The following is a 22,566-nucleotide window of genomic DNA, read 5'->3' as shown; positions in this document are numbered from 1 at the left end:
TTGCAAGAAGCTGCAAGATTCAACTCGCCTCATCCAGAAACTGTGGTCTGACCTGGACTCTACGGCCCCGCGAAGATTTGACTGTGAGATTGGCAGTCGATCAGCATATTTGACTATTCGGGGTCACCCCTACTTTAGATAGACTAATATTTCTTGGAAACAGGAAGAAGTTATCTTAGTGCTCAGTGAGAAAGTTAAAGGAGTGAGCTAAAGAAGGAAGACAGCTGGGGAAACACAGGCAACGCACGCTGAGACAGAGTTTTTTTAGAGCGTCTGGATAAAGTCGTGCAGGGAGAAAGACGATGGACTCACCACTCCCTCCTCAGCCGGGGCGTTGTCTCCCACAACCAGCATCGCAGGACACCTGCAGAAACATTTAGACTGCTAAGACAAGTGGCTGGAGGAGGCCTCGTGGTTATATGTTGCGTTTTAGGCCGGATTATTTTCAGTATTAGTATGATTCTGCTAATTATTATTTGGATTAAAGTTTTAGTGCATAACTTTTTATTTTAATGAACGTCCGTTACATTCAAGCCATTACCAAATGAGTTGCTACAAAGCTAATTAAGACTATCATCTCCACACAACTCTCTCTGGATTTCTCAGCATGACTATGTTCAGAAGATCTTGGCGTCAGGAGACTTTCACACGCAGAAACTCGAGTGAAGATAATGACCTCTTCTGAAGAGTCCATCGTGTTTTTTTAATCCTCTGTGTCCTCCTTGGCTACTAGTAACTGTGTGGAGGAGGGGTGGGGTTGGTACGCGATCACGGAAGGCTTGTATCATGTGGACGCACTGAAAGTTTTGTTGTCATTATTAAGAATTCCTCATGAGGGAGACAGAAACTACGCACTATAGCTTTAATCAGCTACTTGTGTAGTGTGGTTAGGTTTAGGGTAGTCTGTCATTGCCTGACCTTCCTTCACAGCACTGTGGAGGAAGGTCTGGCATTCTGTGATGGAAAAAAAAGAGGCTGTTTTTTTGGCATTTCTTTAAACCAATCACAATCGTCTTGGGCAGTGCTAAGCGCCTGACGGAGCAACGGTGCCTCTGCTAAATAGCCTCGGCAAGGACCTTGTTTTGGTGGAACATGTGTACGTTCAAAAGTAGTTTTAGTCGTGCAACAGAAAACTCCGATTGGACAGATAGTCTAGCTAGCTGTCTGGATTTACCCTGCAGAGATCTGAGGAGCAGTTAACCTCAGTCCTCACAAATCCACCAGAGGTTAGAACGCCAACACAAAGAAAGCGGGAGGTAATGGACATCCGGCCGAAAAGAGTGACCAGAGCAATCCTGGAAGTGGAAAGTCATGCATATAGACTGGGGCCCACAGGGAAAAGGTGACTTAAAATTGCTTGTTTTGACCTACAGTCCAAAATCCCCAAATATTACATTAATGTGTTTTCATCTTCATAAATGACTTAAACGATCTGGTCACATACAGATTCTGCGAATGAGTTTATTCACGGAGAGCGTTTATCCAGGTTATACAGTAAGTATGGCAACCATTACCCCTTCAGGCTGCATCACCCTGTCGGGGTTCCAATTCGCAATAATGACAGGCTCGCTCTACATCATCCCACTTATTACACGACTTATCACACAACTAAATACGCAGCTAACGTAAGCTCACTGTGTTCCGGACACTTCTGATGCATCACGGTGTTGCGGACACTTGTCTTTTTTCCCCCTGATCTGCGGAGCTCCGTATGAGCCCGAATATTGATTTGAAAATGGTCCACCAGAGTCTATGATCAAGACTCAGTCCATGGCAATGGCCTGTTATACAGAAATAGCAGACCACAGAATGCCGTGACTGACCAATCAGAATCAAGAATTCAACCAAGCCGTGTAATAAATGTATATATGTATATATTAATTTATATATATGAACTATACTTAACTCAATTAGACCCAAATTAACTGGATAATGTACATGGTTATATTATGAAACTGTGTGTGCAGACTCACTTCAGAGTCTTGGCATTGAGCACCGTCCCACTGCGATTCATTTCCAGGTCCCTCCGGCTGAAAGAGACATCATAAATGTTATGTTAAGAAGTATTCAGATCCTTTACTTAAGTAAAGTTAGCACATAACACAATGTAACAATACTAATTTACGGGCACACTTTCTGCATTCATAGTTTGACTCATGAAGGTACACAGTTATTAAGATGTGTCAACAGCAAAATGCACTCAAGAGAGAGTAAGTTGTATCTCTCCACCTGTTGTACATGTTCCAGAAAAGCTGCAGGTTGAACTGGTTGATGGTGTTGTTAATCTGTTGCCGGTAGCTCTGCACCAGCTCTGTGTTGTTCATCAGCTCCTCCTGCAGACAAACACACAAACCGGCTCAACATCTGTCTCCAAAACACACGTGTCAAACTCAAGGCCTGCGGGCCGAACCTAGCCCCTGGCAGATTTGGATCCAGCCCGCAAATTAATTTAGGTTCATGATGAATTTTGGCCCACCTAGTTATGCGCCAAACCTAAAAAGAAGGGAAACTTTTTGCAGAGCGTAATTACGCGACACTCAAAGCAGAATTTGGCAGATTTGCCGACTTTGAGACTCAGAAACTCCCCCAGAAGCTGAGAGTTAACACATCCAGACTGTGAAAAGGTTGTTTTCAGTCGGCTGTGCAGTAGCTGCTTTTGTTTTGTTTGAGTTGCTAAATTATTTCTTGGCTAAGGAACGTTTTGACTCACTTTTGTAGGGCTTTATGTCAACAAAAATGTCGAAAAACATCTACAAAAATAACAAAAATGCAACAAATGTCAAAAGAGTACGGTGGCAAACGCACTGCAACTTAATGAAACACACGCAAATAGACAAAACACAAGCAAATTAAGAAAACATCTTCATAAATTTGAAAAAAACAACACATACGCAGCATTTAGCAAACACGCTGCAAATACAACACAACCAAATACACAAACGCACTGCAAATACACACAACACAACCAAATACACAAACGATGCAAAAAGAAAAGCACACAAACCCTGAAAACAAATGCAACAAAAAAACGCAGCATATTACACAACAGAAGTTCTCCAGGCCTCTAGGGGGAGCGCTAAGTGGAACAGCTGGATTTTAGACCCTACGGGCACCTGTCGGCCACCGTAAAAAAGGCAACATGCAGCAATACAATCAAAGATATTTGACTTTTTTGATGAAATAAAAGCATGTAAATAAACTATAAATGTTTAAATTCTAACATGGCTAACAAACTTATTGGCTCTCTTTTGTAGGGCTTTATGTGAATAAAAAAGCTACAAAAATGACAAAAATGCAACAAATGTCAAAAAAGGCTGTAATACAATCGAAGGTATTTTCGATGAAATAAAAGCATGTAAATAAACTATAAATGACTGGCCCTTAATGTGATTCTAATTTTTCAGACCCCCTTAGTGACATTGAGTTTGATAGAACAGATATCTGGATGAATATAATCTCTGATTTGAGAATTAGGAAATGTCATTTTCTTTGCCGTGTTTTTCGTACCATAAAATGAAGAAAAACTAGAATAGCAATTGAAAACCAATTCTTGTCCAACTTTACTCCCAGACCATGGGCTTACCTGGCTGAAAAGATGTGGCAGCACAGTATCTGGCAGAGCGCTGGTCAGACCTGACAGCTGGGGGGGGGGAAGACAGGGAGATTGGTATTGTAAAACCATAACAAGCAGGTGTGGATTTGGAAGTGTATATACAGTATGTTCCAACTCCAAACACTAGTATACAGTAATAAACAGGCACCTTGGTGGCAGCCCAGTCAATCCAGCCTTTGCCGTTGGGGTCGATGTTGAGCAGAACCAAACCCTCCACCATGTCAGGAAAGATCAGCTGAGAGCAGGAGACACAAGTCTTAGATTCAGAGGTAGTGACAAAAAGACTGACAAAAAACAATACTGTCCTCCCCTCTAAAAATGATTGTTTAAGCAGCAATTACGACCCATATTAACGCAAAAGCAGAAAGCTATGTGACAAAGTAAAAGAGTGCCACGTCCCACTTAGGGAGGCAAACAAGCCCAGGATTTTCACCCAGGCTCTGGTTTAGGTATGAGGACAGAAAACGCTCCTGTGGGTCATATTAGAGGGGAGGAATAAACGACCGATATCGTCGCATGGTTTGGAAGACTTGTTGCAAAAAACACTGCAGAACATAAACCCCTAAATGTTTAATCCAGCACTACGCTCATTGTGAACAGTAGAGTACAGTGTAGGAGAATAAAGATGTCACTTACGGCAAACTTGGCCAGAATGTAAGCTCCAGCTCCAACTCCGATCCCAACGATGCTCTTAAATCTAAAGAGACGAGAAAGAGAAATAATGATACACTATTGTAAATCGTTTATATGTGTGGAGGCTACATGGATACAAGAATCCTGACAGAGTGTTGTGGCAGTCTGGTGTGCGTTAGTATACAATGTTACAGACTGCCATTGTTGGAAGCACAGATTGAAAAGCATGCTTGTGCCGAGCCAAGTGTTGTACCGTAGCTGTGGTACTCTATGTCCAGGCTAAAATTACATCCTGTTGGCAAGAAATGTCTTCACTGGATATTTATCTGCAATCTACAGAAACGGCTCAGGAATCAAAGAGGCTGACTAGCAACCTGGCCACGGCCGTGAAGCTGTGCTGTTTTAACACAGGAAGACTTTCGGGGGGAAAAAGATGAATCTTGTGAATGCAAACAAATGTTGACTTCTTTTGAATAAACTGAATTGAATTGTCGTAAATCATTCACTGTCAATCATTACTCTTGCACTACTGTACATATTATAAAAGCCCTCCAACGCTCACAATTTGCCCCACTGTACATACTGTATAGACATTGGCTGCGTCGGCTCTGTGAGTAAATGTGCAATATGTGTCATTTTTTAAAGCACCAACCCAAAGTGCTGCACCACAGTGGGCAGCATCGCGGCCAACTGGTCCATGGTGGGGTACTGGTACCTGCGGAGAGGAGGGACACAACGTCTGGTCAGCAATGCTTCACATGCTGTGTAAGGGCCGGTGGGGGGGAGTGGGGGATGCGGGGGATTCCCCCCTTTCTGGTCTACATATCTCTGCCTCTGCTGAATTATTTTCATCCCCGGTGGGAACAAAATGTATGGGGGGGCATCAAAGTTATCAAAGCTTCTTCACCAATTGACCATTTATTATTTACCTAAAATAGAAGTTAGTTAGAATAGAAGTTTTTTTAACTTTCAAAAATGCATTTAAAACAATAATTTGGCGGCACACCCTAATCCCCAGAGTCTCGAAGATCTCTGTTCTAAACCATCCGAGTGTGCATGCATGTGTGCGTGCATACATGTGTGTGTGTGTGTGTGTGTGTGTGTGTGTGTGTGTGTGTGTGTGTGTGTGTGTGTGTGTGTGTGTGTGTGTGCTTTTTGTACCCCTGTGGCAACTGCGACGCTCCAATCTGTTGTCCCGGGGCGTCGACGTGACACACCACAAAGTGCTTAGTGATCTCCTGCATATCCTCATTACTGAAGAAAGAGTTGAAGCACAGCTTGTCTGCAGGAGAGTGAGGGAGGAGAGGAAATGAGGAGAGGTAGCATGGGGTGAGAGGACAGAGAGATAGGATGGGAAGAAACGTGGGAGGGAGGTAGCAAGAAAGCAAAAGGAGCGGGGGAGAGGATGGAGAGATGGAGCGCAGAGGAATGGGATCACATTAACCACACTCAGAGAGGACCTCGATGATTCAAACTGTGATATCATTTCTGACGCTGGAGTGTCTTTAAAATTAAAAAGCCATTGGCAAGCATCAATAATAGCACATATAAATATTTACAGAGCAGCACAGCTTGTACAACAATGTTCTTTGCCATAAAAGGGTGTGTGTTGTGTAACAGTATGTGTTTCCTCATTGTCCGTGAGCTCATTTTCAAATGAAGGGGGATTATGAGGGACTATAATTACATTTAATAAATGTCCTTTTCTGTGAAAGAGAGCTTAATTTTGAGAGTGACTCACTGAGGATTTATCTAAAAAAATGTGAGCTCTATGTGTAGAAAATCCACAACATGGCATTCTGAAATAGCTACTTTTAATGGATGTCAGCTCTGTATTTGCCCTCCTCCCCCTGGCTCTGCAGTTGGCCTACTTTCAGCCCCAAATTCGTGTCAGACTCGGTGACACGAAACCACGCAGCAACATTGTTTTCGCCTCTGGCACCGACTGAGCGCTGTTGATTTAAGCGGTGGCCAACCGTCTGGTTAAAAGGCAGTTGGACTGATCAGTCCTCAAGTTGGTAAAAAAAATGCCTCGGAACACACCAAAGCGACGAGACGTAATACGTCTCCTTAACAGCAGGCGGCGCTAATCTGTATTGTCGCCGGCAATACAACCGGCATTTGATTGGACGAACACGTCACGTGAGTCTGGTTTCTCCAGAAATTCAAAGCCAGACTGTCATGGCGTCTCGTTCAGAATACGATCTCATATTGGACTAAAATAGTTCACCAAAACGTCTTTCTGAAAACATTTGAAGAGAGAAACAGGCCGTGCAGCTGCTGAATCTGTCTTCATTTCAGATCAACAAAGGTCAGTTTAGAAGATTTTCGTCAGATTTTGAGAGACTCTAGTCACGCTCATCCTGCTCCTCGTTTCCTGGTTAGCTCTCCACCAATCAGATGGGTCATTTGAGTCCGACTGCCAGTGCCCGCCCCGCCGATTATACATGTCAAATCAGCTGAAATGAAGGCCGGCGACCCCTGGGACGGACGACGGCACAGAACACATCGAACAGACTCGAGTCACCAACCTCGCCAGACTGTCCAACGGACAATTATCGTCTTGGTGTGTCCAGGCCTTAACAAAACATGGCAACTGAGTTAGAGATGGAGAAGTAGGGGAGGTCGGGAAGGTGACCACGGCGCTGCATGGCTCTTTTTAACTTGTTAAAGCTCCTTTTGACTTTTAATGTATATAGAAATACCGATGCTACGTGAGGACAGAGCGGTGAGAAGTTTCTCTCACTTTGTCATCAATACGCGCTGAGTCATCGGTCAGCGCTCACAGTCTGCACTCCCACTGACTTCCTGACCTACTTACTCCCTTCACACTTCCCTTGCACATCTTTTCTGCTCCTTGACCCCTTTTCTAAATTTCTCTCTCTCTCTCTCTCTCTCTCTCTCTCTCTCTCTTTCTCTCTCTCTTTCTCTCTCTCTCTCTCTCTCTCTCTCTCTCTTTCTCTCTCTCTCTCTCTCTCTGTCTCTCTCTCTCTCTCTCTCTCTCTTTCGCTCTCTCTCTCTGTCTCTCTCTCTCTCTCTCTCTCTCTTTCTCTCTGTCTCTCGCTCTGTCTCTCAGTCAGTCAGTCAATCAATCAATGGGGCTTTGTTGGCATGGGAAACAGAAGTAAACATATGAAAACAAAAGTTATTAAGCAATATGAATCTAATGAAAATTTAAAGACAGGAAAATGTATAATATTATAATGTTGAATTTTCTATAGATATTCTAAATATGATATATATGAACAGATATTTAAAGCGCTATTAGAAATAAATAACTATAAATTAAACAAAGTATTTTTTAGGGATGTATTTTGTGTGTGTGTGTGTGTGTGTGTGTGTGTGTGTGTGTGTGTGTGTGTGTGTGTGTGTGTGTGTGTGTGTGTGTGTGTGTGTGTGTGTGTGTGTGTGTGTGTGTGTGTGTGTGTGTGTGTGTGTGTGTGTGTGTGTGTGTGAGTGTAATAATACATACACATACACACACACACACTGTCTCTCTCTCTTCTCATCTCTTTCTCTCCATTTACATTTTTCAATTTCTATTTCATTTTGCTTTATTGGCATGACAAAATCAATACATTTCATTTTCTCTAGCTTTTTTCCCACTCCGTCCTGTTGGCTTCTCCTCTCTTCTTCTGTGTTTCTGATCGGGGGACTGGCGGGGCAATGTGCTATTTGTTGATTGAGAGTCATTTTACATGGAACAATAAACTCCCTGCTAATTTTCTTTAATGTTTTTTGCCCCTCCTTTCATCCCTCGCTGTCCTGCTGTATGATTGTGCGTCACAGTCGGGTGATTTAGTGACTGGCAGTGAATACTAAAAACCTCAGTTGTTCTGCTGCAGCAGCAAAACACCAGTTATTTTATTTTTTAGTCTATTATGTCTCCTTTATTACTGTTTTTTTTTATTCCACATGCATTAGAGTGTATGTTTATTTCATTATGTTTTTCTAAATGAGATGGATAATCAGCTTAGTAATAAAGAGAGAAAGGAAGAAGACCAAAAACTGCAGTGGGACAGACAACAACAGCAGCCCCCGCCATCTCTGTCCCACCTCCACCCGTCAAAGCAGCGCCGCTGGCCCCGCCCACCTCCCTCCGCAGGATGGGGATGTTTTTCTGACCTACATTTCATGGATGCCTCTTACACAATCTTCACATCTTTTCATTTGCCACCTCATTTCCTTCTCTTTTTTATATTTCTGTCGCCACTCATCACACTAATGATTATGTGTGTGTGTGTGTGTGTGTGTGTGTGTGTGTGTGTGTGTGTATGTGTGTGCCAGCAGAGTGCAAGTAGAAAGGAATGAAGCGACATAGAGGCCGATTATCACTTCTGATGTGCAGAAACACCTTGCCGAAAAGCCTGAAACGTCTGTCATGCACAGAAACCCGCACGCATGCATGCACGTGCACAGACACACACACAGACAGACAGATACACACACACACACATTTTTGTTGGATACTCACGGTTCAGTCCCACATCATGGTAGGTGAGGATTGCGGGCTTGTTTCCTTTGGGTGCCCCGCGGATCACCACGTGCAGCATCCCATAAGGGGTCTCGATATCATGTTCCTGTGAAACACACAAACACACTCTCACTCACCTGGTGTTCACACACAGTCAGCTGCTTCAGTGAGAACATTTGTACCTTTTTTTTTATATCTCCAAGTGAGGAACTTATTTCTTCTATGCAAAACTTTCCTGCACTCTAATCCTTAGAATAAATTACAACAAACAAATGCAATGAGAGGGGTTTGATCTCATCAATATATAACATATATATATATATATATATATATATATATATATATATATATATATATATGGCTTGCATCTGGCTCTAAAGACACATTGATAGTTAAACTTGAGACATGGAGGGCGGACTTTGAAGAGGACATTTCAGAAAACGATTGGAAGAAAACTTGTGACACATCTCAGAAACAAACAGCAAACTGTGATTTAAAGCTACTCCAATATAATTGGCTGGAACATTATGCACTGAGTCTGGGAGTGTGACAAAATGAAAACATTCTGGAGGGAGGGGATCAATCAAACTATGTGCATCTTGTCAGTGAACAGTCCACTTGACCCTAAGATGATTTTGCTGCACCTGTATCCAACAAATTGGAATCTAAAACCCCAAGAATATAAATGCATTGATTTTGCTATACTACAGGCAAAAATGACTATAGCTCTCACCTGGAAGATCATGGGATTGCTGAAAATTGTATTTGCAATGAAAAACTAATAAAAGAAAGTAAGAACATATTTGCACGTGAATCCTCTCAGGGAAACAGTTGTAAGGACGAGATCCATCTGTGCATTTTAAGAAACTCATTATTCAACCTGCTTTTTATTGAATTTCAGTCAAATGCTCCTTCACCATTAATAGCCAATCTATGCAGGATTTTTTCCTCATTAATCTTCAGTGTTACGGCTTCCACATCAGTATGACAGAGAGGCAGCATCTCGGTTCCACAGAAAGAAGGTCGGTAATTACTGTGAGCTATATCCGAGCACAGTGAATCCTGGAAGTAAATTAATGGACGTGGATTGATGCCATGCTCTGCAATAATTGAGCAGTAAATGGCTGTAAAGACTGTAGACTATAACATCTCTATGGTAAAAAGAGGAGAAACTAAAATGAAATATAAAAATGTCTATGCCAAAAAGAGAAGGGAGGTTTGAATCTATGTAATATTATACAACAAGTAGATGGGAATTGGAAACAGGCGAAACTGGACATGAAGCTTATTGAGGGAGAATTTGAATGTAAGGTCAAAATGAGTTATTTTACATCAACATATGATTCATCTGACTCATGTTGGAGGCACTGTAGCTTGGCACGGTTTTTATCCATATATAGTATTCTGGGACAAGGGCTGGGCGATATGGAGAAAATCAGATATCATATTCTGAAACACATATACCTCGATGTCAATATTGCTACGATATTCTAGGGTTGACAATTGGTGTTTTCACAAAATATCTTCACACTTGACTAAATGGTTAATAATAGAACATGCATCACTTTACTGTAATGCATCCTGTAAAACCAGGAAAAGACAACACTTATGCCATGTTACAATATTACGATATCCAAAATCTAAGACAATATCTAGTCTAATATCACAATATCGATATAATATCAATATATTTCCCAGCCCTATCTGGGACTGCCCACAGTGTTTGGATATTCATTTGACTACAAATTCTGATTTTTTTTTTAAAAATCCTACCTAAGAACATAGCAAGCAATTATTTGTGTATTAAGCTTTTTGCTTTTAAAATAATGATCTCAGTGTCTTGGTTAAAGTAACAACATCCAAATAAGTCTATTGCATGTTTTTTTATTTTTTACAGCCAATCATTTGGCATGAAATAAAAGTAGAGATGTCTGTCTGCTACTGGCTCCAAACAGTTTGCTTGTTGCACATTCAAACCTCTCTTGTTATGACCCACATTTTGTCAGCAGCCGCTGGTCACAGCCAGCCAAACTCAAAATGGAGGTAGGAGAAATGTGTTACCATGTAAACACACTATACACACACACACACACACACACACACACACACACACAGCGACGTGGTGTTTTGGGCGATAACATGCACGGAACTGAAAATCCTCCATCAAACTGCTGCTGTCAATCTACAGCATCTCTCACTGAAACATAATACGCATTGACTATGGAGTGATTTCTCACAGTACAGAAACAAACTGAACGTATAAATGCAGCCAATTGACATACATTTTGTACAACCCCCCCAGCAGCAGATAGTCATGCAGCCAGCAGTTATGAGTTAATCCAGCCAGATTATCTCTGTATTATTCCAGCCTCAACATCAGTGTTATCTGCAATCAGTATTCTAATTTGAGACTACTGGAGGGGCTTTGTTCACATCCTGTTTGCAGTGGATTCTGGTAAATATGACACGGAGACATTCCACAAACATATGAGCACCTATTGACCTTCAGACATCCAGGAGGAAAACATAGAGAGGAATTTATAATATCTCTCAGTGGAAGTGGCAATCACGCTTTCAAAATAAGCTTTTTTGATGCTGCACTGATTGGTGGGATCGCACGCACGCACGCACGCACGCACGCACGCACACACACACACACACACACATACACACACACCCTTTACTCATCTGTTTCAAGGTTGCCAAAATGGATGATACTGCAGAAGGATTAACACTTCCTCCACACACCTATGCACACACACACACTAACCTATGCACACACACACTCACACACTCACACACATACACACATCATCTGTGTACATGTTTAGCGAGCTTAAGTGTGTCAGTGGGCCAGAGTCAAAGAATGACCCATCGTGATGCTGCAGTTTTTTTTCTTCTCAATACAGAATATTAATACAGAACATATTCCATATAGTTATGTAACACAGCTCACTGTAAAAAAACAATAATATTTTTTTAGTGTAAAGGCCGTTGATTGCCAGCAAAATATATCAAATTAAATATTTAAAGGACAACATAAGCAGCTCAAAGCCCATCATCAGACAGTTTGTAAAGACCCAGACATTCATTCTGACATTGCTTTATCACACCAGATCCAAAACACAGTGAATATATATATATGTATATATATATATATATATATATACATAAGTACATCTTTCCCTCACACTACTCTGCCACTCACCCCATCCCAGCACTCAGGCATGGCTCCACAGTAACTGCACTCTCAGTCGACAAAGAAGAGGAGGGTGCAGAGGGTGGGGGGGTGGGTGGATGAGCAGCCAGGCCTCTCCTGTTTTAAGGGACTAGGTCCTGGTGAGCCCTCGCTGTACGATGGAGAGTCGGATGCTAGATGCTGCAGACTACTGCAGTGTCTTTGTCTGCTGGGCAATACTCCCACCACAGACTCTTAAGCCTCGGAGCTGCCCCCCTCCCGCCCCTCCCAATCCTTTTCCTCACACTCTATAGGCGCCTGAGAGAGGGTGTGGGGGGAGGCTGGAGATGATTCGCTCCGAACGCTGCCTCCCCTGCACGGGATTGGTCAGTTGTCTCATCAGTCTAGTCTGCACTCTCTCTCTCTGTCTCTCTGTCTCTCTCTCTCTCTCTCTCTCTCTCTCTCTCTCTCTCTGTCTCTCTGTCTCTCTCTCTCTCTCTCTCTCTCTCTCTCTCTCTCTCTCTCTCTCTCTCTCTCTCTCTCTCTCTCTCTCTCTCTCTCTCTCTCTCTCTCTCTCTCTCTCTCTCTCTCTGTCTTTCTCTCTCTCTCGCTCTCTCTCTCTCTCTCTCTGTCTTTCTCTCTCTGTCTCTCTCTCTCTCTCTCTCTCTCTCTCTCTGTCTCTCTCTCTCTCTCTGTGTCTCTCTGTCTCTCTCTCTCTCTCTCTCTCTCTCTCTCTCTCTCTCTCTCTCTCTCTCTCTCTCTCTCTCTCTCTCTCTCTCTCTCTCTCTCTCTCTCTCTCTCTCTCTCTCTCTCTCTCTCTCTCTCTCTCTCTCTCTCTCTCTTTCTCTCTCTCTCTCTCTCTCTCTCTCTCTCTCTGTCTTTCTCTCTCTCTCTCTCTCTCTCTCTCTCTTTCTCTCTCTCTCTCTCTCTCTCTCTCTCTCTCTCTCCCTCTCTCATCAGCACCACTGCTCTGGTTTGGATCTATTCCTGCTTCACTGTCTTTCTGTTTTCCTCAGCGACCGTGTTTTTGTTCCAGCCTTTTGGCAAAGGAAAACAAAGCACCCGCTGTTCGTGAATTAGCCGTAATGTGAGGCCACATCTTTTGATGGAAAATATTAGGAGACCTCTACTGTAGGACAGCAGTTAGTCTGGACATAACGTGTTATGCAGCAGTCAACAACAATTAGAGGAGAATCATCACGCGTTGATTATTGCAACAGCCTCTTCACTTTGTCTTAAAATCTATTGAGGCTGTTTAGGATTTAGACTTTTCATCAGAACTAACAGATAATAAACTAATAAAATATATAGTCTGACCAATAGTCACTTCTATAATTACAATTTGGCACATCTAAACAAAATCAACAATTTCCAGTCATACGCCTTAAGACCTTTGCTAATGTTAGCAATTAATTGCGGTTAAACAAAGAAACCGTCATTATGTAAAAAATAAAATAAAAAGACGATTATTGTTACAGGCCTAGCTATACATACAGCATCCGGGGAGTAACTTGGGGTTCAGTGTCTTGCTCAGGGACACTTTGACATGCGGCCAGAGGAGCCTGGGAAGCAAACCTAAAAACTTGTGGTTGAGGGGCGACCACTGTACCTCCAAGCCGTGGTAGGCTACAGTGGGGTACAGTGAGTTCTGAAGTTGTGTCCACCCACAGCTGCCTCACTTGCATTGTTAGATCAGGAAGCAGAGGATGAATGGATACATTGGCTGCATTTCATGGACCTGATTTGATAGCTCCTCGACTCCTTTGTCCTCGGCTGAACCATAAGTTGTTATGTCCCTCTTCGATGAAGGCAACTCAAGCATTTCTGTTGTCTAAAACAATTCTCATGTCTTGGGAGTCAAACAGTGAAAAAAATAACATTGTAACTTATACAGTGGACAAAATATCTACATTTCTATAAAAAAAGTCCAGACTTATGCCAAACCTCAAAACAGTAATGCCATGTTCATGTTGCAAATTGTATGTTTTGTGTGTTGTGTTAAAAATAGTCTGCTAACTATATATTGCAAATATCAAGTTGGCAATGAGGCAATGCTTTTGGTAAAATGACAAATTTTACAGTTTAGCTTAACACACATGAATGTCTTACAAAAAACTTAGGAATTACTTGAAGAATTAATTCTATAAAGGAGATATATCTCACTGGCAGCCAGCACGAAGAAACAACAGCTCTTTAAATGCAGCGATCATTTTTGAGAGCTTGAAGTGTCAGGTTTAAGTGCGAAAGAGAGGTGTTTCATGAGAAAACGTCTAATTAGTCCCGCAGCACGTGTCAGACTAAAATAAGCCAGCAGAGTTATTAAATGTGTGAAGCTCAACTTCTTAAAAAAAAGGACATCTCAAATGGCTGGCGTAACAGATCAGGCAAGTTGATGAATTGGAGATAGCTCTGCTCGAGTTCGCTAAGTCAAGTTTAAAACTGGTGTGAAACCTGCCAGGGCCAGTTAGCCATTCGACCATAGCAACACATTCTCACTCCCATCGTGTCAAAAAGCAAGGCTTGGTCTGGTGGATTTGGATATTTTGTTATTGACGCAAAAGTCTCCTTTAGTCTCATATTTGGACGTGCTTGGTCCGGGACTCTTGGTGTCACTTCTTGAGGCTCTGGGTCGGGACGTACGTTTAACTGACATGCAGCACAAAAACGGGATAGTAAGGCCTCCTGCACACTGCCTGCGTGGCGTGGCATTTCTGTTGTGTGTCAGCTGCGTGGATTTTTCTATGTCTTTGCACACCAGAAAGGTGTCTGACGCGGCGCTGCTGCTGCTAGACTTGTCTGTACACATGGATGTTTCCCATAAACATAACCATAAATATATACTGATCTGATTACAGCAAAGACAACGTCGGTGTTGACAGGTGCAATATTTGAAAATCAATAATTATTATTATTTTTTTTTTTTATTACATTTATATCTGCATTTATGTCAAAACTTAGAGACTTTCAAACATCAAAATGGCATTTATTAAATTTTTTTGACACAAAAAAATTTGTGTCAAAATGACATATAAACATCTTTTCATATTCTATGTTGCCTGGAAACGCTTCCAACACGCTTGAAAAATAGGCGTCGGTTCTATTTCTAGCATGCACGCGTTATGCAAGCTCTAACCTGTTAACATGGGAGCCAAAATAAAAACGGACACGCCACACAGCTGACACACTCACACCACACCGGCAGTGTGCAGGAGCCCTTGGGCAGTGTTGTAGTACTCAAGATCGGTCTCAAAGGTCTTTATCTCGTCTTCGAATCAACCTCATTTTTTCTCGTTCTTGTCTCGGTCTCAGTTAAAGACCACAACTGACATTTTTGTCAACTCATTTGGCAATGGCTTGAATGTAAGGCACGTTCATTAATATAAAAAAAGTTATGCACTAAAGCTTTAATCGAGAAAATTATTTGGCAGGTTAAATCGATAATGAAATGAATCGTTCGTCGCAGCCTTATTCAACCTTCCTCTTTCTCTTTTCTTTGGTGACTCAGGCCGCGTTTGCTGTTTACCATAGTAAGCAAGCACCAAGAGATAGCAAACAAAGAAAGATGAAGAACACAAAAGACGAGACACACTGATAAGAAAAGGAGAGATCAGAGACAGAGGAAGGCTTAATATCAACATGACAGCAGCACACACACATTATCATACCTTCCAATTCCCTGCCGGCATCAGCTGTTCACAGCTTTCCTGCAGTGAGAGACAAGCAGAGAGAGAAAAGACAGAGAGAACCAAATTAAAAGGGGTAGGAGATAAGTGATCTGAACTTACACACACACACACACACACACACACACACACACAATAAAGTATGCATCCACTGTTGGAACTGAAGACTTACAGAAGAGCAACACGAGCTGTGCACTGTAGGTCCAAACCACAGACACAGAAAACACAGTTTCCCAAAAGCACCTTACAGTGTCGTGTTCAATCATGTTCAACTGTCTCTGAACATTAACAGAAATGTAGGTTATAAATTCAATTTAGCATTATTTCCCCCCTTTATATGCCCAAAAAGCCAATATTTTTGTAGTAGAATTGTACTGTAGGCATTTGGACTAATTCAAAGGTACTCCAGCAATTTAGTAATGCACTGCATCGGGTCGGGCTACTAACAAGAGACATATTTGAAACCGAATGGTCAGAAAGGATGCAACAGAAGTAAAGTCTGAGTTAGTCCCTGTAATGGTTCAAATTCCAATACTGAATCCTACGTTTCCCTTAATGCAGCAAGTCAGTGGCTTTCATCAGGCCCTGGTACACAGCCATGTCTTTAAAATGTCACATCACCAGTTTGTAACAAACTCTGTTAAAAGGTTTGTGTTGTCTCCAAGCCCAAGCTGAGATAACCCTGATGACATCATAATGACATCATCAGGGTTGTTTTGTAGGACTTTGAAACGCTCCGTCCAGAGCCACAGAAGACATGATTCAACTGTTTTCAACGTATTAGTAGTACTCTCTCTGTGGCTAGCAAACTGATATTGGTGGGTAAAATTGGTGGAGTGCCCCTTTAAAAGCAGTGTTTTAAAGAGTAACTTTGGTATTTTTCAACCTGGATTTCCCCATGTTTCTGTGTCTAAGTGACTGATGGGAGCAACAAGTTTTGAAATTGGTCCAGTATTAAGCAAGATTGCTGCAGCCAGCAGCGGCGAAACAAGCTGTAATGTAACGTTAATGGGCACCTTCCATTTCCGTCCACTAAACGTGCTAGTTTTCCCACTGACAGGCTCAAGGTGTTACTGTAAGTGTCTGACAACATTGGATGGAAGGGATCTCTACAGAGATAGACCTTTTTGTTAAAAAGTAAAATATACGCTATATATGTAATTTTATTATCCCAAAATACACATCAAAAGCCGTCTTGGTTCGTCTTTCCACTGTTCCAACAATCACCACTCTGGTTTGGTTGAAATAAAACCTTAATTCTCCAATTTACATGTGGAGATATGCTGGCTCTATACACGCTAATTGCACTGATTATTTACATGGAGTCTGGTGGGTTTGGTGATGGTGATTTTGGGGCTGTTTGATGTTAAACTAAAAGGATCTTACTCTTTAACTAAAAGGTCTATCTCTGTAGGGATCCTTTCCATAATGTTGTCAGACACTCCAATTTCAAAGATTTCAGGTCACTTAGACACAAATGCTTTGGAAAATATGGTCCAGGTTAGAAGAAAATACTGAAATTACCCTTTAACACATTTATTTGCCTTTGGTTAGTTCCAAATACAGTCGTTATTCCAATGTTATCTCATTCTAGAGAGACAGTAAAGATAATTACTTAAGTGCATGTGGGACACTGGGGACAAATCAGCAGTAAAAAGTGAGAGTTAGATAGTCTTTTTTTAAAATACAGGATGAGAGAGAGAGCAAAGCAACCAGATTCCATACCAGTCATCTACGTCTGTATACAAAGACAAGTTGGGGAAGACGATCTGGACGTAAAAAAATGACATTTTTTGCCATTCGGCAACAGTAAGTCAGAATCCCTGCCAGCCAGTCTGACTCCCTGACTGCCCAAATTGATGTTTTTTTTCAGAGACAGTGATTGATGACAAGCTGGCATCAGTCAAAGTGATAGCTATGCCAACGTCAGACAAAGCTTTCCAGTGTTGGAACCCTCTGAATATCATGTCAGCCAATATATTTTTTGGGGTCTTAGAGAAAATACAAAATATGCTTTTCTCTTGCAGTGCGTACTTGTTTTAGGAATCTGGTCTTGACTCTTCATTTAAGAAGAGATGCACTGACATAAAACAGGTTTCCCATCCATGATTAAATGTAATTGATGTGCTGGAAAATGACGGAGTGACTTTCAAACTCATTTTGGTAACACTTTATAATAATGGTACATGAATTATAATTTACGTGTGCCTCCCCACCGTTGCGCCTTGCCTCGCTTTTGTATGCTGGGCGGGTCGTTGGGGGCGACTCGTGCCGGGAGGCTTGGACCCCATCATAACTGCTTGCAGTTCTAGTTAATAATACTATTAATCCTTGTGCATTACTGATAGTTCATGAAGTGCTACATGAATTAATTCATGTTCCATTAGGCTATTAAAAAGTGTTACCCTCATTTTTTATATGGTTTCTGTCATTTCTCAACACAACAGTGAACGCTCATTGATCCTAACCTGTGTTATTTCAGCACATGCCATGTGTTTCAACCTGGACCCTATTCTCCTATGTTTTTGTGAGTGACTGATGGGAACAACAATCTTTGACATTGGTCCAGTATTAAGAGAGATCGCTGCAGTCGGCAGCGGAGAAACAATCTACAATGTAAGTTAATAGAGCAACTGTCCAGCTTCTATTTACCTTCACAAAAGTGCTCATTTTGCCGCTGACAGGCTCAGATTAATATTCTAAGTGTCTGATAACATTATGGAAAGATTCCCTACAGAGATAGACCTTTAAAACCTCTTTAAGACCTTTCTGTTTAACCAGAAACAGATCTGATGTCGATAGCACTAAACCCACCAGACTCCATTTAAAAAAACAGTACTTTTAGCGTGTATAGAGCCAACATATTTTCACATGTAAATCTGTAAACTATGTGCGTATTTCAATCAAAACTAGAGTTGTGATGGTTGGAAAAGTGGAAAGTCGACACAAAATGGCTTTTCATAGTTTTATTTTATTTTTTATTTTACTTTTGAATGAAGTGTATTTTACGATGCTAAAATTACTGTTTATTTACATGGAGTCTGGTGGGTTTAAAAAAAGGATCTTACTCTTTAACAGAAAGGTCGACCTCCTTAGAAATCCTTTCTATAATGTTGTCAGACACTTATAATATTAATCTGAGTCTGTCAGCGGCAAAACGAGCACTTTTGTGAAGTTAAATAGAAGCTGGACAGTTGTCCTATTAACTCACATTGTAGCTTGTTTCTCTGCTGCCGACTGCAGTGGTCTCTCTTAATACTGGACCAATCTCAAAGATTGTTGTTCCCATCAGTCACTTAGACACAAAAACATAGGAAAATAGGTTGAAAAAAATTCCTGCTCTACTGCCTTTGTAAAAGCTTAGAGCAGAGCAGGAACATCTGGAAATCGATGATGATTAAAATAAAGGACATGCACATGAGGTTAGACACCACCAGTCAAAACTGTCAGACAGATGGTTGTCACACAGCTTCCTTTGTGAAACATGCACAAATAGAAGACACTATTATTGGTGATATTATTGCTGAAAGAAAGTATGACAGGATTAAAGATGGATACTGTACAGATAGGCTACATAGTGAAAAAAGGAAAAGGAATAATGGTGGATTAAGAAAGTGGGAAAAGAGTGAAGACAGTCACATTTGAAGTGATTAGCAGTGATGACTGGAAAAAGAAAGGACAGGAGTGGCACTCCACCGAGTGAACAAAGTCAGATCAGGGACACACCTAAAGAGAGAGAAAACAACAGGACCTGAAGCTGCCCTATAGGAAGAATATCATATGTCAAATAATATTGAATGAGCCACAGGGCTGGGCGATATGGAGAAAATCAAATATCATAATATTTTCGACAAAATACATTGATTTCGATATTGTTGGGTTGACTATTGGTGCTTTCACAAAATATTTCCACAACGAGATCTTAGATAAATAATCATCATTAAGGGGAGAAATTGGGGTGGCAGAAAAAAAATCAATACAGCATAGTATCGCCATATTATCCATGGCAATACTGTATCGATACACAGACACAGTATGGATCAATTATTATATATGTGTTGGTCAGTTTGTCTGCTTGACAATCCCATTTTGCAGCAATACAATTGAAGTGAGATGAACAAACAGAGAAATGTATCTTAACAGATAAAACACATGTTGAAAAAGTTTCCTTTTGGAGACATAATTTGAAATTGGGAAAATTTTGAAGTTGGAAAAAAGGTAATAAATTGCAATATTTCGCAGAATATTGCAAAGTGTTTAAAATCGCAATAATATCGTATCGTATTTTGAGTTTCGGGGCTATTTTGCTTCCATAGCATGTCTTTGTTCATGGCTAAGATATCCCAAATTCCCTGTGTGAAAACCTTTGACTCTAATATGTCAAAAAAATGAAACAAGAATTTTGATTTCTGTGTCTGGACATGTATGCAAGATAATGCCTCATTTGCATATTTAAACATACAATTTCAGAGAACTTGTAATACAAAAAATATTTGTCTTAATATCAGTAATCAATTGGAGTAGTTTCATGGTGATATGTATTAGTTCATTTGTTTTCCCTATTCACCTTGGGTGTCTGCCCTTCACATTGATATAATGACTAAGTGGGTAAAGGCAAATAATAGAACAGCTGGTAAGTTCAGAAAATGACATCACTTTACCGTAATGCATCACTATAAACATCTAAATCTAAATGTGTATGTGGATGTTTTTTTCACCCAATAGTCTGAAAGAAGAAATCCTATGGAAGCAAAATAGCCCAAAAACTCAAAATTGGAAAAAGGATGGTTTTGTCTGTAGTGTCTCCCGACAATATCTAGTCTCATATATTGATGTCGATATAATATCGATGTATGGCCCAGCCCTAATGAGCTGTTAACTTATCCGATATGCTACTGCATCATCACCAGAGTGGCAGAAATCCAATACAAGTGATCTCAACAAAAAATGTACAACTGACAGGGCAACTTCAGTCCCTGTGGACGTCATGCAAATGGATCACTGTGTTCAGTAGGGAATAAAAATGAGAGTTGACTGTATGGTGGTCGGACCAGCAGGTGGCAATCTTCTCTTTCTTATAACCCCCCCGCCCTCGTCCCGTAATGCCGCATGTAGAGGCAGCCGTTGAGCTCAGTGAGAGGGGAGAGCACTGTGGACCTGCAACGTGTACTGGCTGAAATGTGTGGCTTTTTAGAAAAATGTGTTCAAAATCAAAGCCACTTTACTCTTAACTCGCGAGACTTTAAAGTTATTTAGTTGTCCAGCCAAATGAATTATAGGTAGGACACTGGTTTTGTTAAAATGTGGAACAATTCATCCTTAAGTTGAACTGTATCTGTTTTTCCTTCCTGCTTTACTATAACTGCTCAGCTGCTTCCAGTTCATTTCTCCGAGCTGTGTGTCCATGTTGTGTTTGTGTTTGATTCAGTGTGCTGGCAGTCAGGATGTCTCTGCTGGTTCTGGTAGTTACCGGGAGGACCCCGCTGGTCCGACGGCGGGTCTGGCGGAGCCAGTGCCGTGCCATGACATGCCAGCGGGTGGGGCGGCTGGGGGGAGGAGGGGGGTTAAGGGGCGGGGGGTTGGCGGGGCGCGGTAACCCCCCTGATGCCTCCCCTCCTTTATCCTGCTGTGTGGCGAAAACAACAAACACAAGGTGGTTATTGGGTAACAACCAGGGAAGTCAACAATGAATATCATTCATCATTCATTTTCTGATGCAATGTTTATGGAGGTCTTCGGGGATGCACACAGTGAGCCTCAAAGCCAGGGGTGTCAAACTTAAGGCCCACGGGCCACATCTAGCCCCACGCAGATTTTGACCCTGTCTGCATATCAATTTAGGGTCACATTCAGTTTTGGTCCACCAAAATTTTTGTCGCTTTTTCCGAAGTTTTTGTCACTTATTCCCACGTTTTTGGCGCTCTCTGTGAAGTTTTTGCTACTTTTTTTGCTGTTTTTGTCACTTTTTTCAACATTCTTGTCACTTCTTTCCTGACTTTTTTGGAGCTTTATGTCGACCAAACTCAAGGTCAAAGATATTTGACTTTTTCGTTGAGATTAAAACATGTCAATACATTTTACATGTCCCGTCCTTCAGATCTGATTCTCTTTTCCAGTGTGGCCCTCTGGGAAGTTGAGTTTGACACCCCTGCTCAAAGCCTTTATAGCTCACACTTCTAGCATCACTTTCTGCTCCAGCATCATCAGGAAAGTCAAGCTGCAGACTTGTAGCCTTCCTTTGGTAGGAACTGGTTGCGGGCGGAGACCTGTTGGATGAAACTGTGCACATGCAACTCTAAACCAGGAATATGCTGCATTCAAGTCACATGGGAAACACTGTAAATAAGCATCAGAGTAGAAAAAGGCTGCAGCCAGGATGTTTCTTTCAGGGCCGTAGCACAGTATCTTAGACATACTGAGGCAACACATTCTCTCTCCCACACTCACAGTCACAGAAATATCTGTGTAGCAACAGTATCACTGTATGTTGTAACAGAAATTGTCCATACAACGTGATTCACAGTTGAACTTTTGTTTTTCCCATTTCAAATTGCATAATTTGTGCTCCAACAACTTTTCGCGGCCACAGAGGTTGGTTTTGGGAGAGTCTGTTTTGGTTGCTTTTTTTCAACCTTTTGACACTTTTTGCAACACTTTTGTAGTTTCTTTCAAATGTATTTTAACTGTAGGTACAGACATAATTAAATGTTTTCTTTATTACGGGGCAAAGTCCAGGTAATGCGCTGCCAGTACCTTTTCTGTAATTTTACAGATTTATTTCTTAGAGTGCATGACGTCAAAAAGCGACGCCTCGTCAGGTGCCTTTGGCGTTTGTTATTGACGCAAAATGTCTCCTTTAGGGTTAGATTTGGATTCGCTTGATCGGGATCAGGACTTCTCTGTTATCCCTGTATGAACTAAATGCAGCATTAGTCCAAGTTTTACCCGTGTTTTGTGCCAGGAAGTAATCACTCAGTAACAACAC

At 41.4% G+C, this 22,566-nt stretch overlaps 1 protein-coding gene across 3 annotated transcripts in view; it reads right to left on the bottom strand.

Moving 5' to 3' along the window:
* ndrg4 (NDRG family member 4) overlaps window positions 1–22,566 on the bottom strand; it is a 64,636-nt gene that overhangs the window by 8,870 nt on the left and 33,200 nt on the right. The window contains exons 3-13 of one of the 3 annotated variants that reach the window (XM_078257978.1): window positions 21,052–21,207; window positions 15,564–15,602; window positions 8,721–8,826; window positions 5,408–5,528; window positions 4,899–4,961; window positions 4,250–4,310; window positions 3,762–3,848; window positions 3,584–3,640; window positions 2,230–2,333; window positions 1,974–2,030; window positions 313–364 (exon numbers count right to left, since the gene is read on the bottom strand). In XM_078257978.1, coding sequence (XP_078114104.1) covers window positions 313–364; window positions 1,974–2,030; window positions 2,230–2,333; window positions 3,584–3,640; window positions 3,762–3,848; window positions 4,250–4,310; window positions 4,899–4,961; window positions 5,408–5,528; window positions 8,721–8,826; window positions 15,564–15,602; window positions 21,052–21,207 — 903 coding nt within the window. Of the gene's footprint in view, window positions 1–312; window positions 365–1,973; window positions 2,031–2,229; window positions 2,334–3,583; window positions 3,641–3,761; window positions 3,849–4,249; window positions 4,311–4,898; window positions 4,962–5,407; window positions 5,529–8,720; window positions 8,827–11,928; window positions 12,147–15,563; window positions 15,603–21,051; window positions 21,208–22,566 lie in introns of those variants that run through there. The other 2 variants (XM_078257976.1, XM_078257977.1) reach the window with 2 other exon arrangements.

This window comes from Sander vitreus, chromosome 8, assembly GCF_031162955.1.
Source record: "Sander vitreus isolate 19-12246 chromosome 8, sanVit1, whole genome shotgun sequence".
Lineage (NCBI taxonomy): Eukaryota > Metazoa > Chordata > Actinopteri > Perciformes > Percidae > Sander > Sander vitreus.
This window is presented reverse-complemented; position numbering and strand designations above follow the sequence as displayed.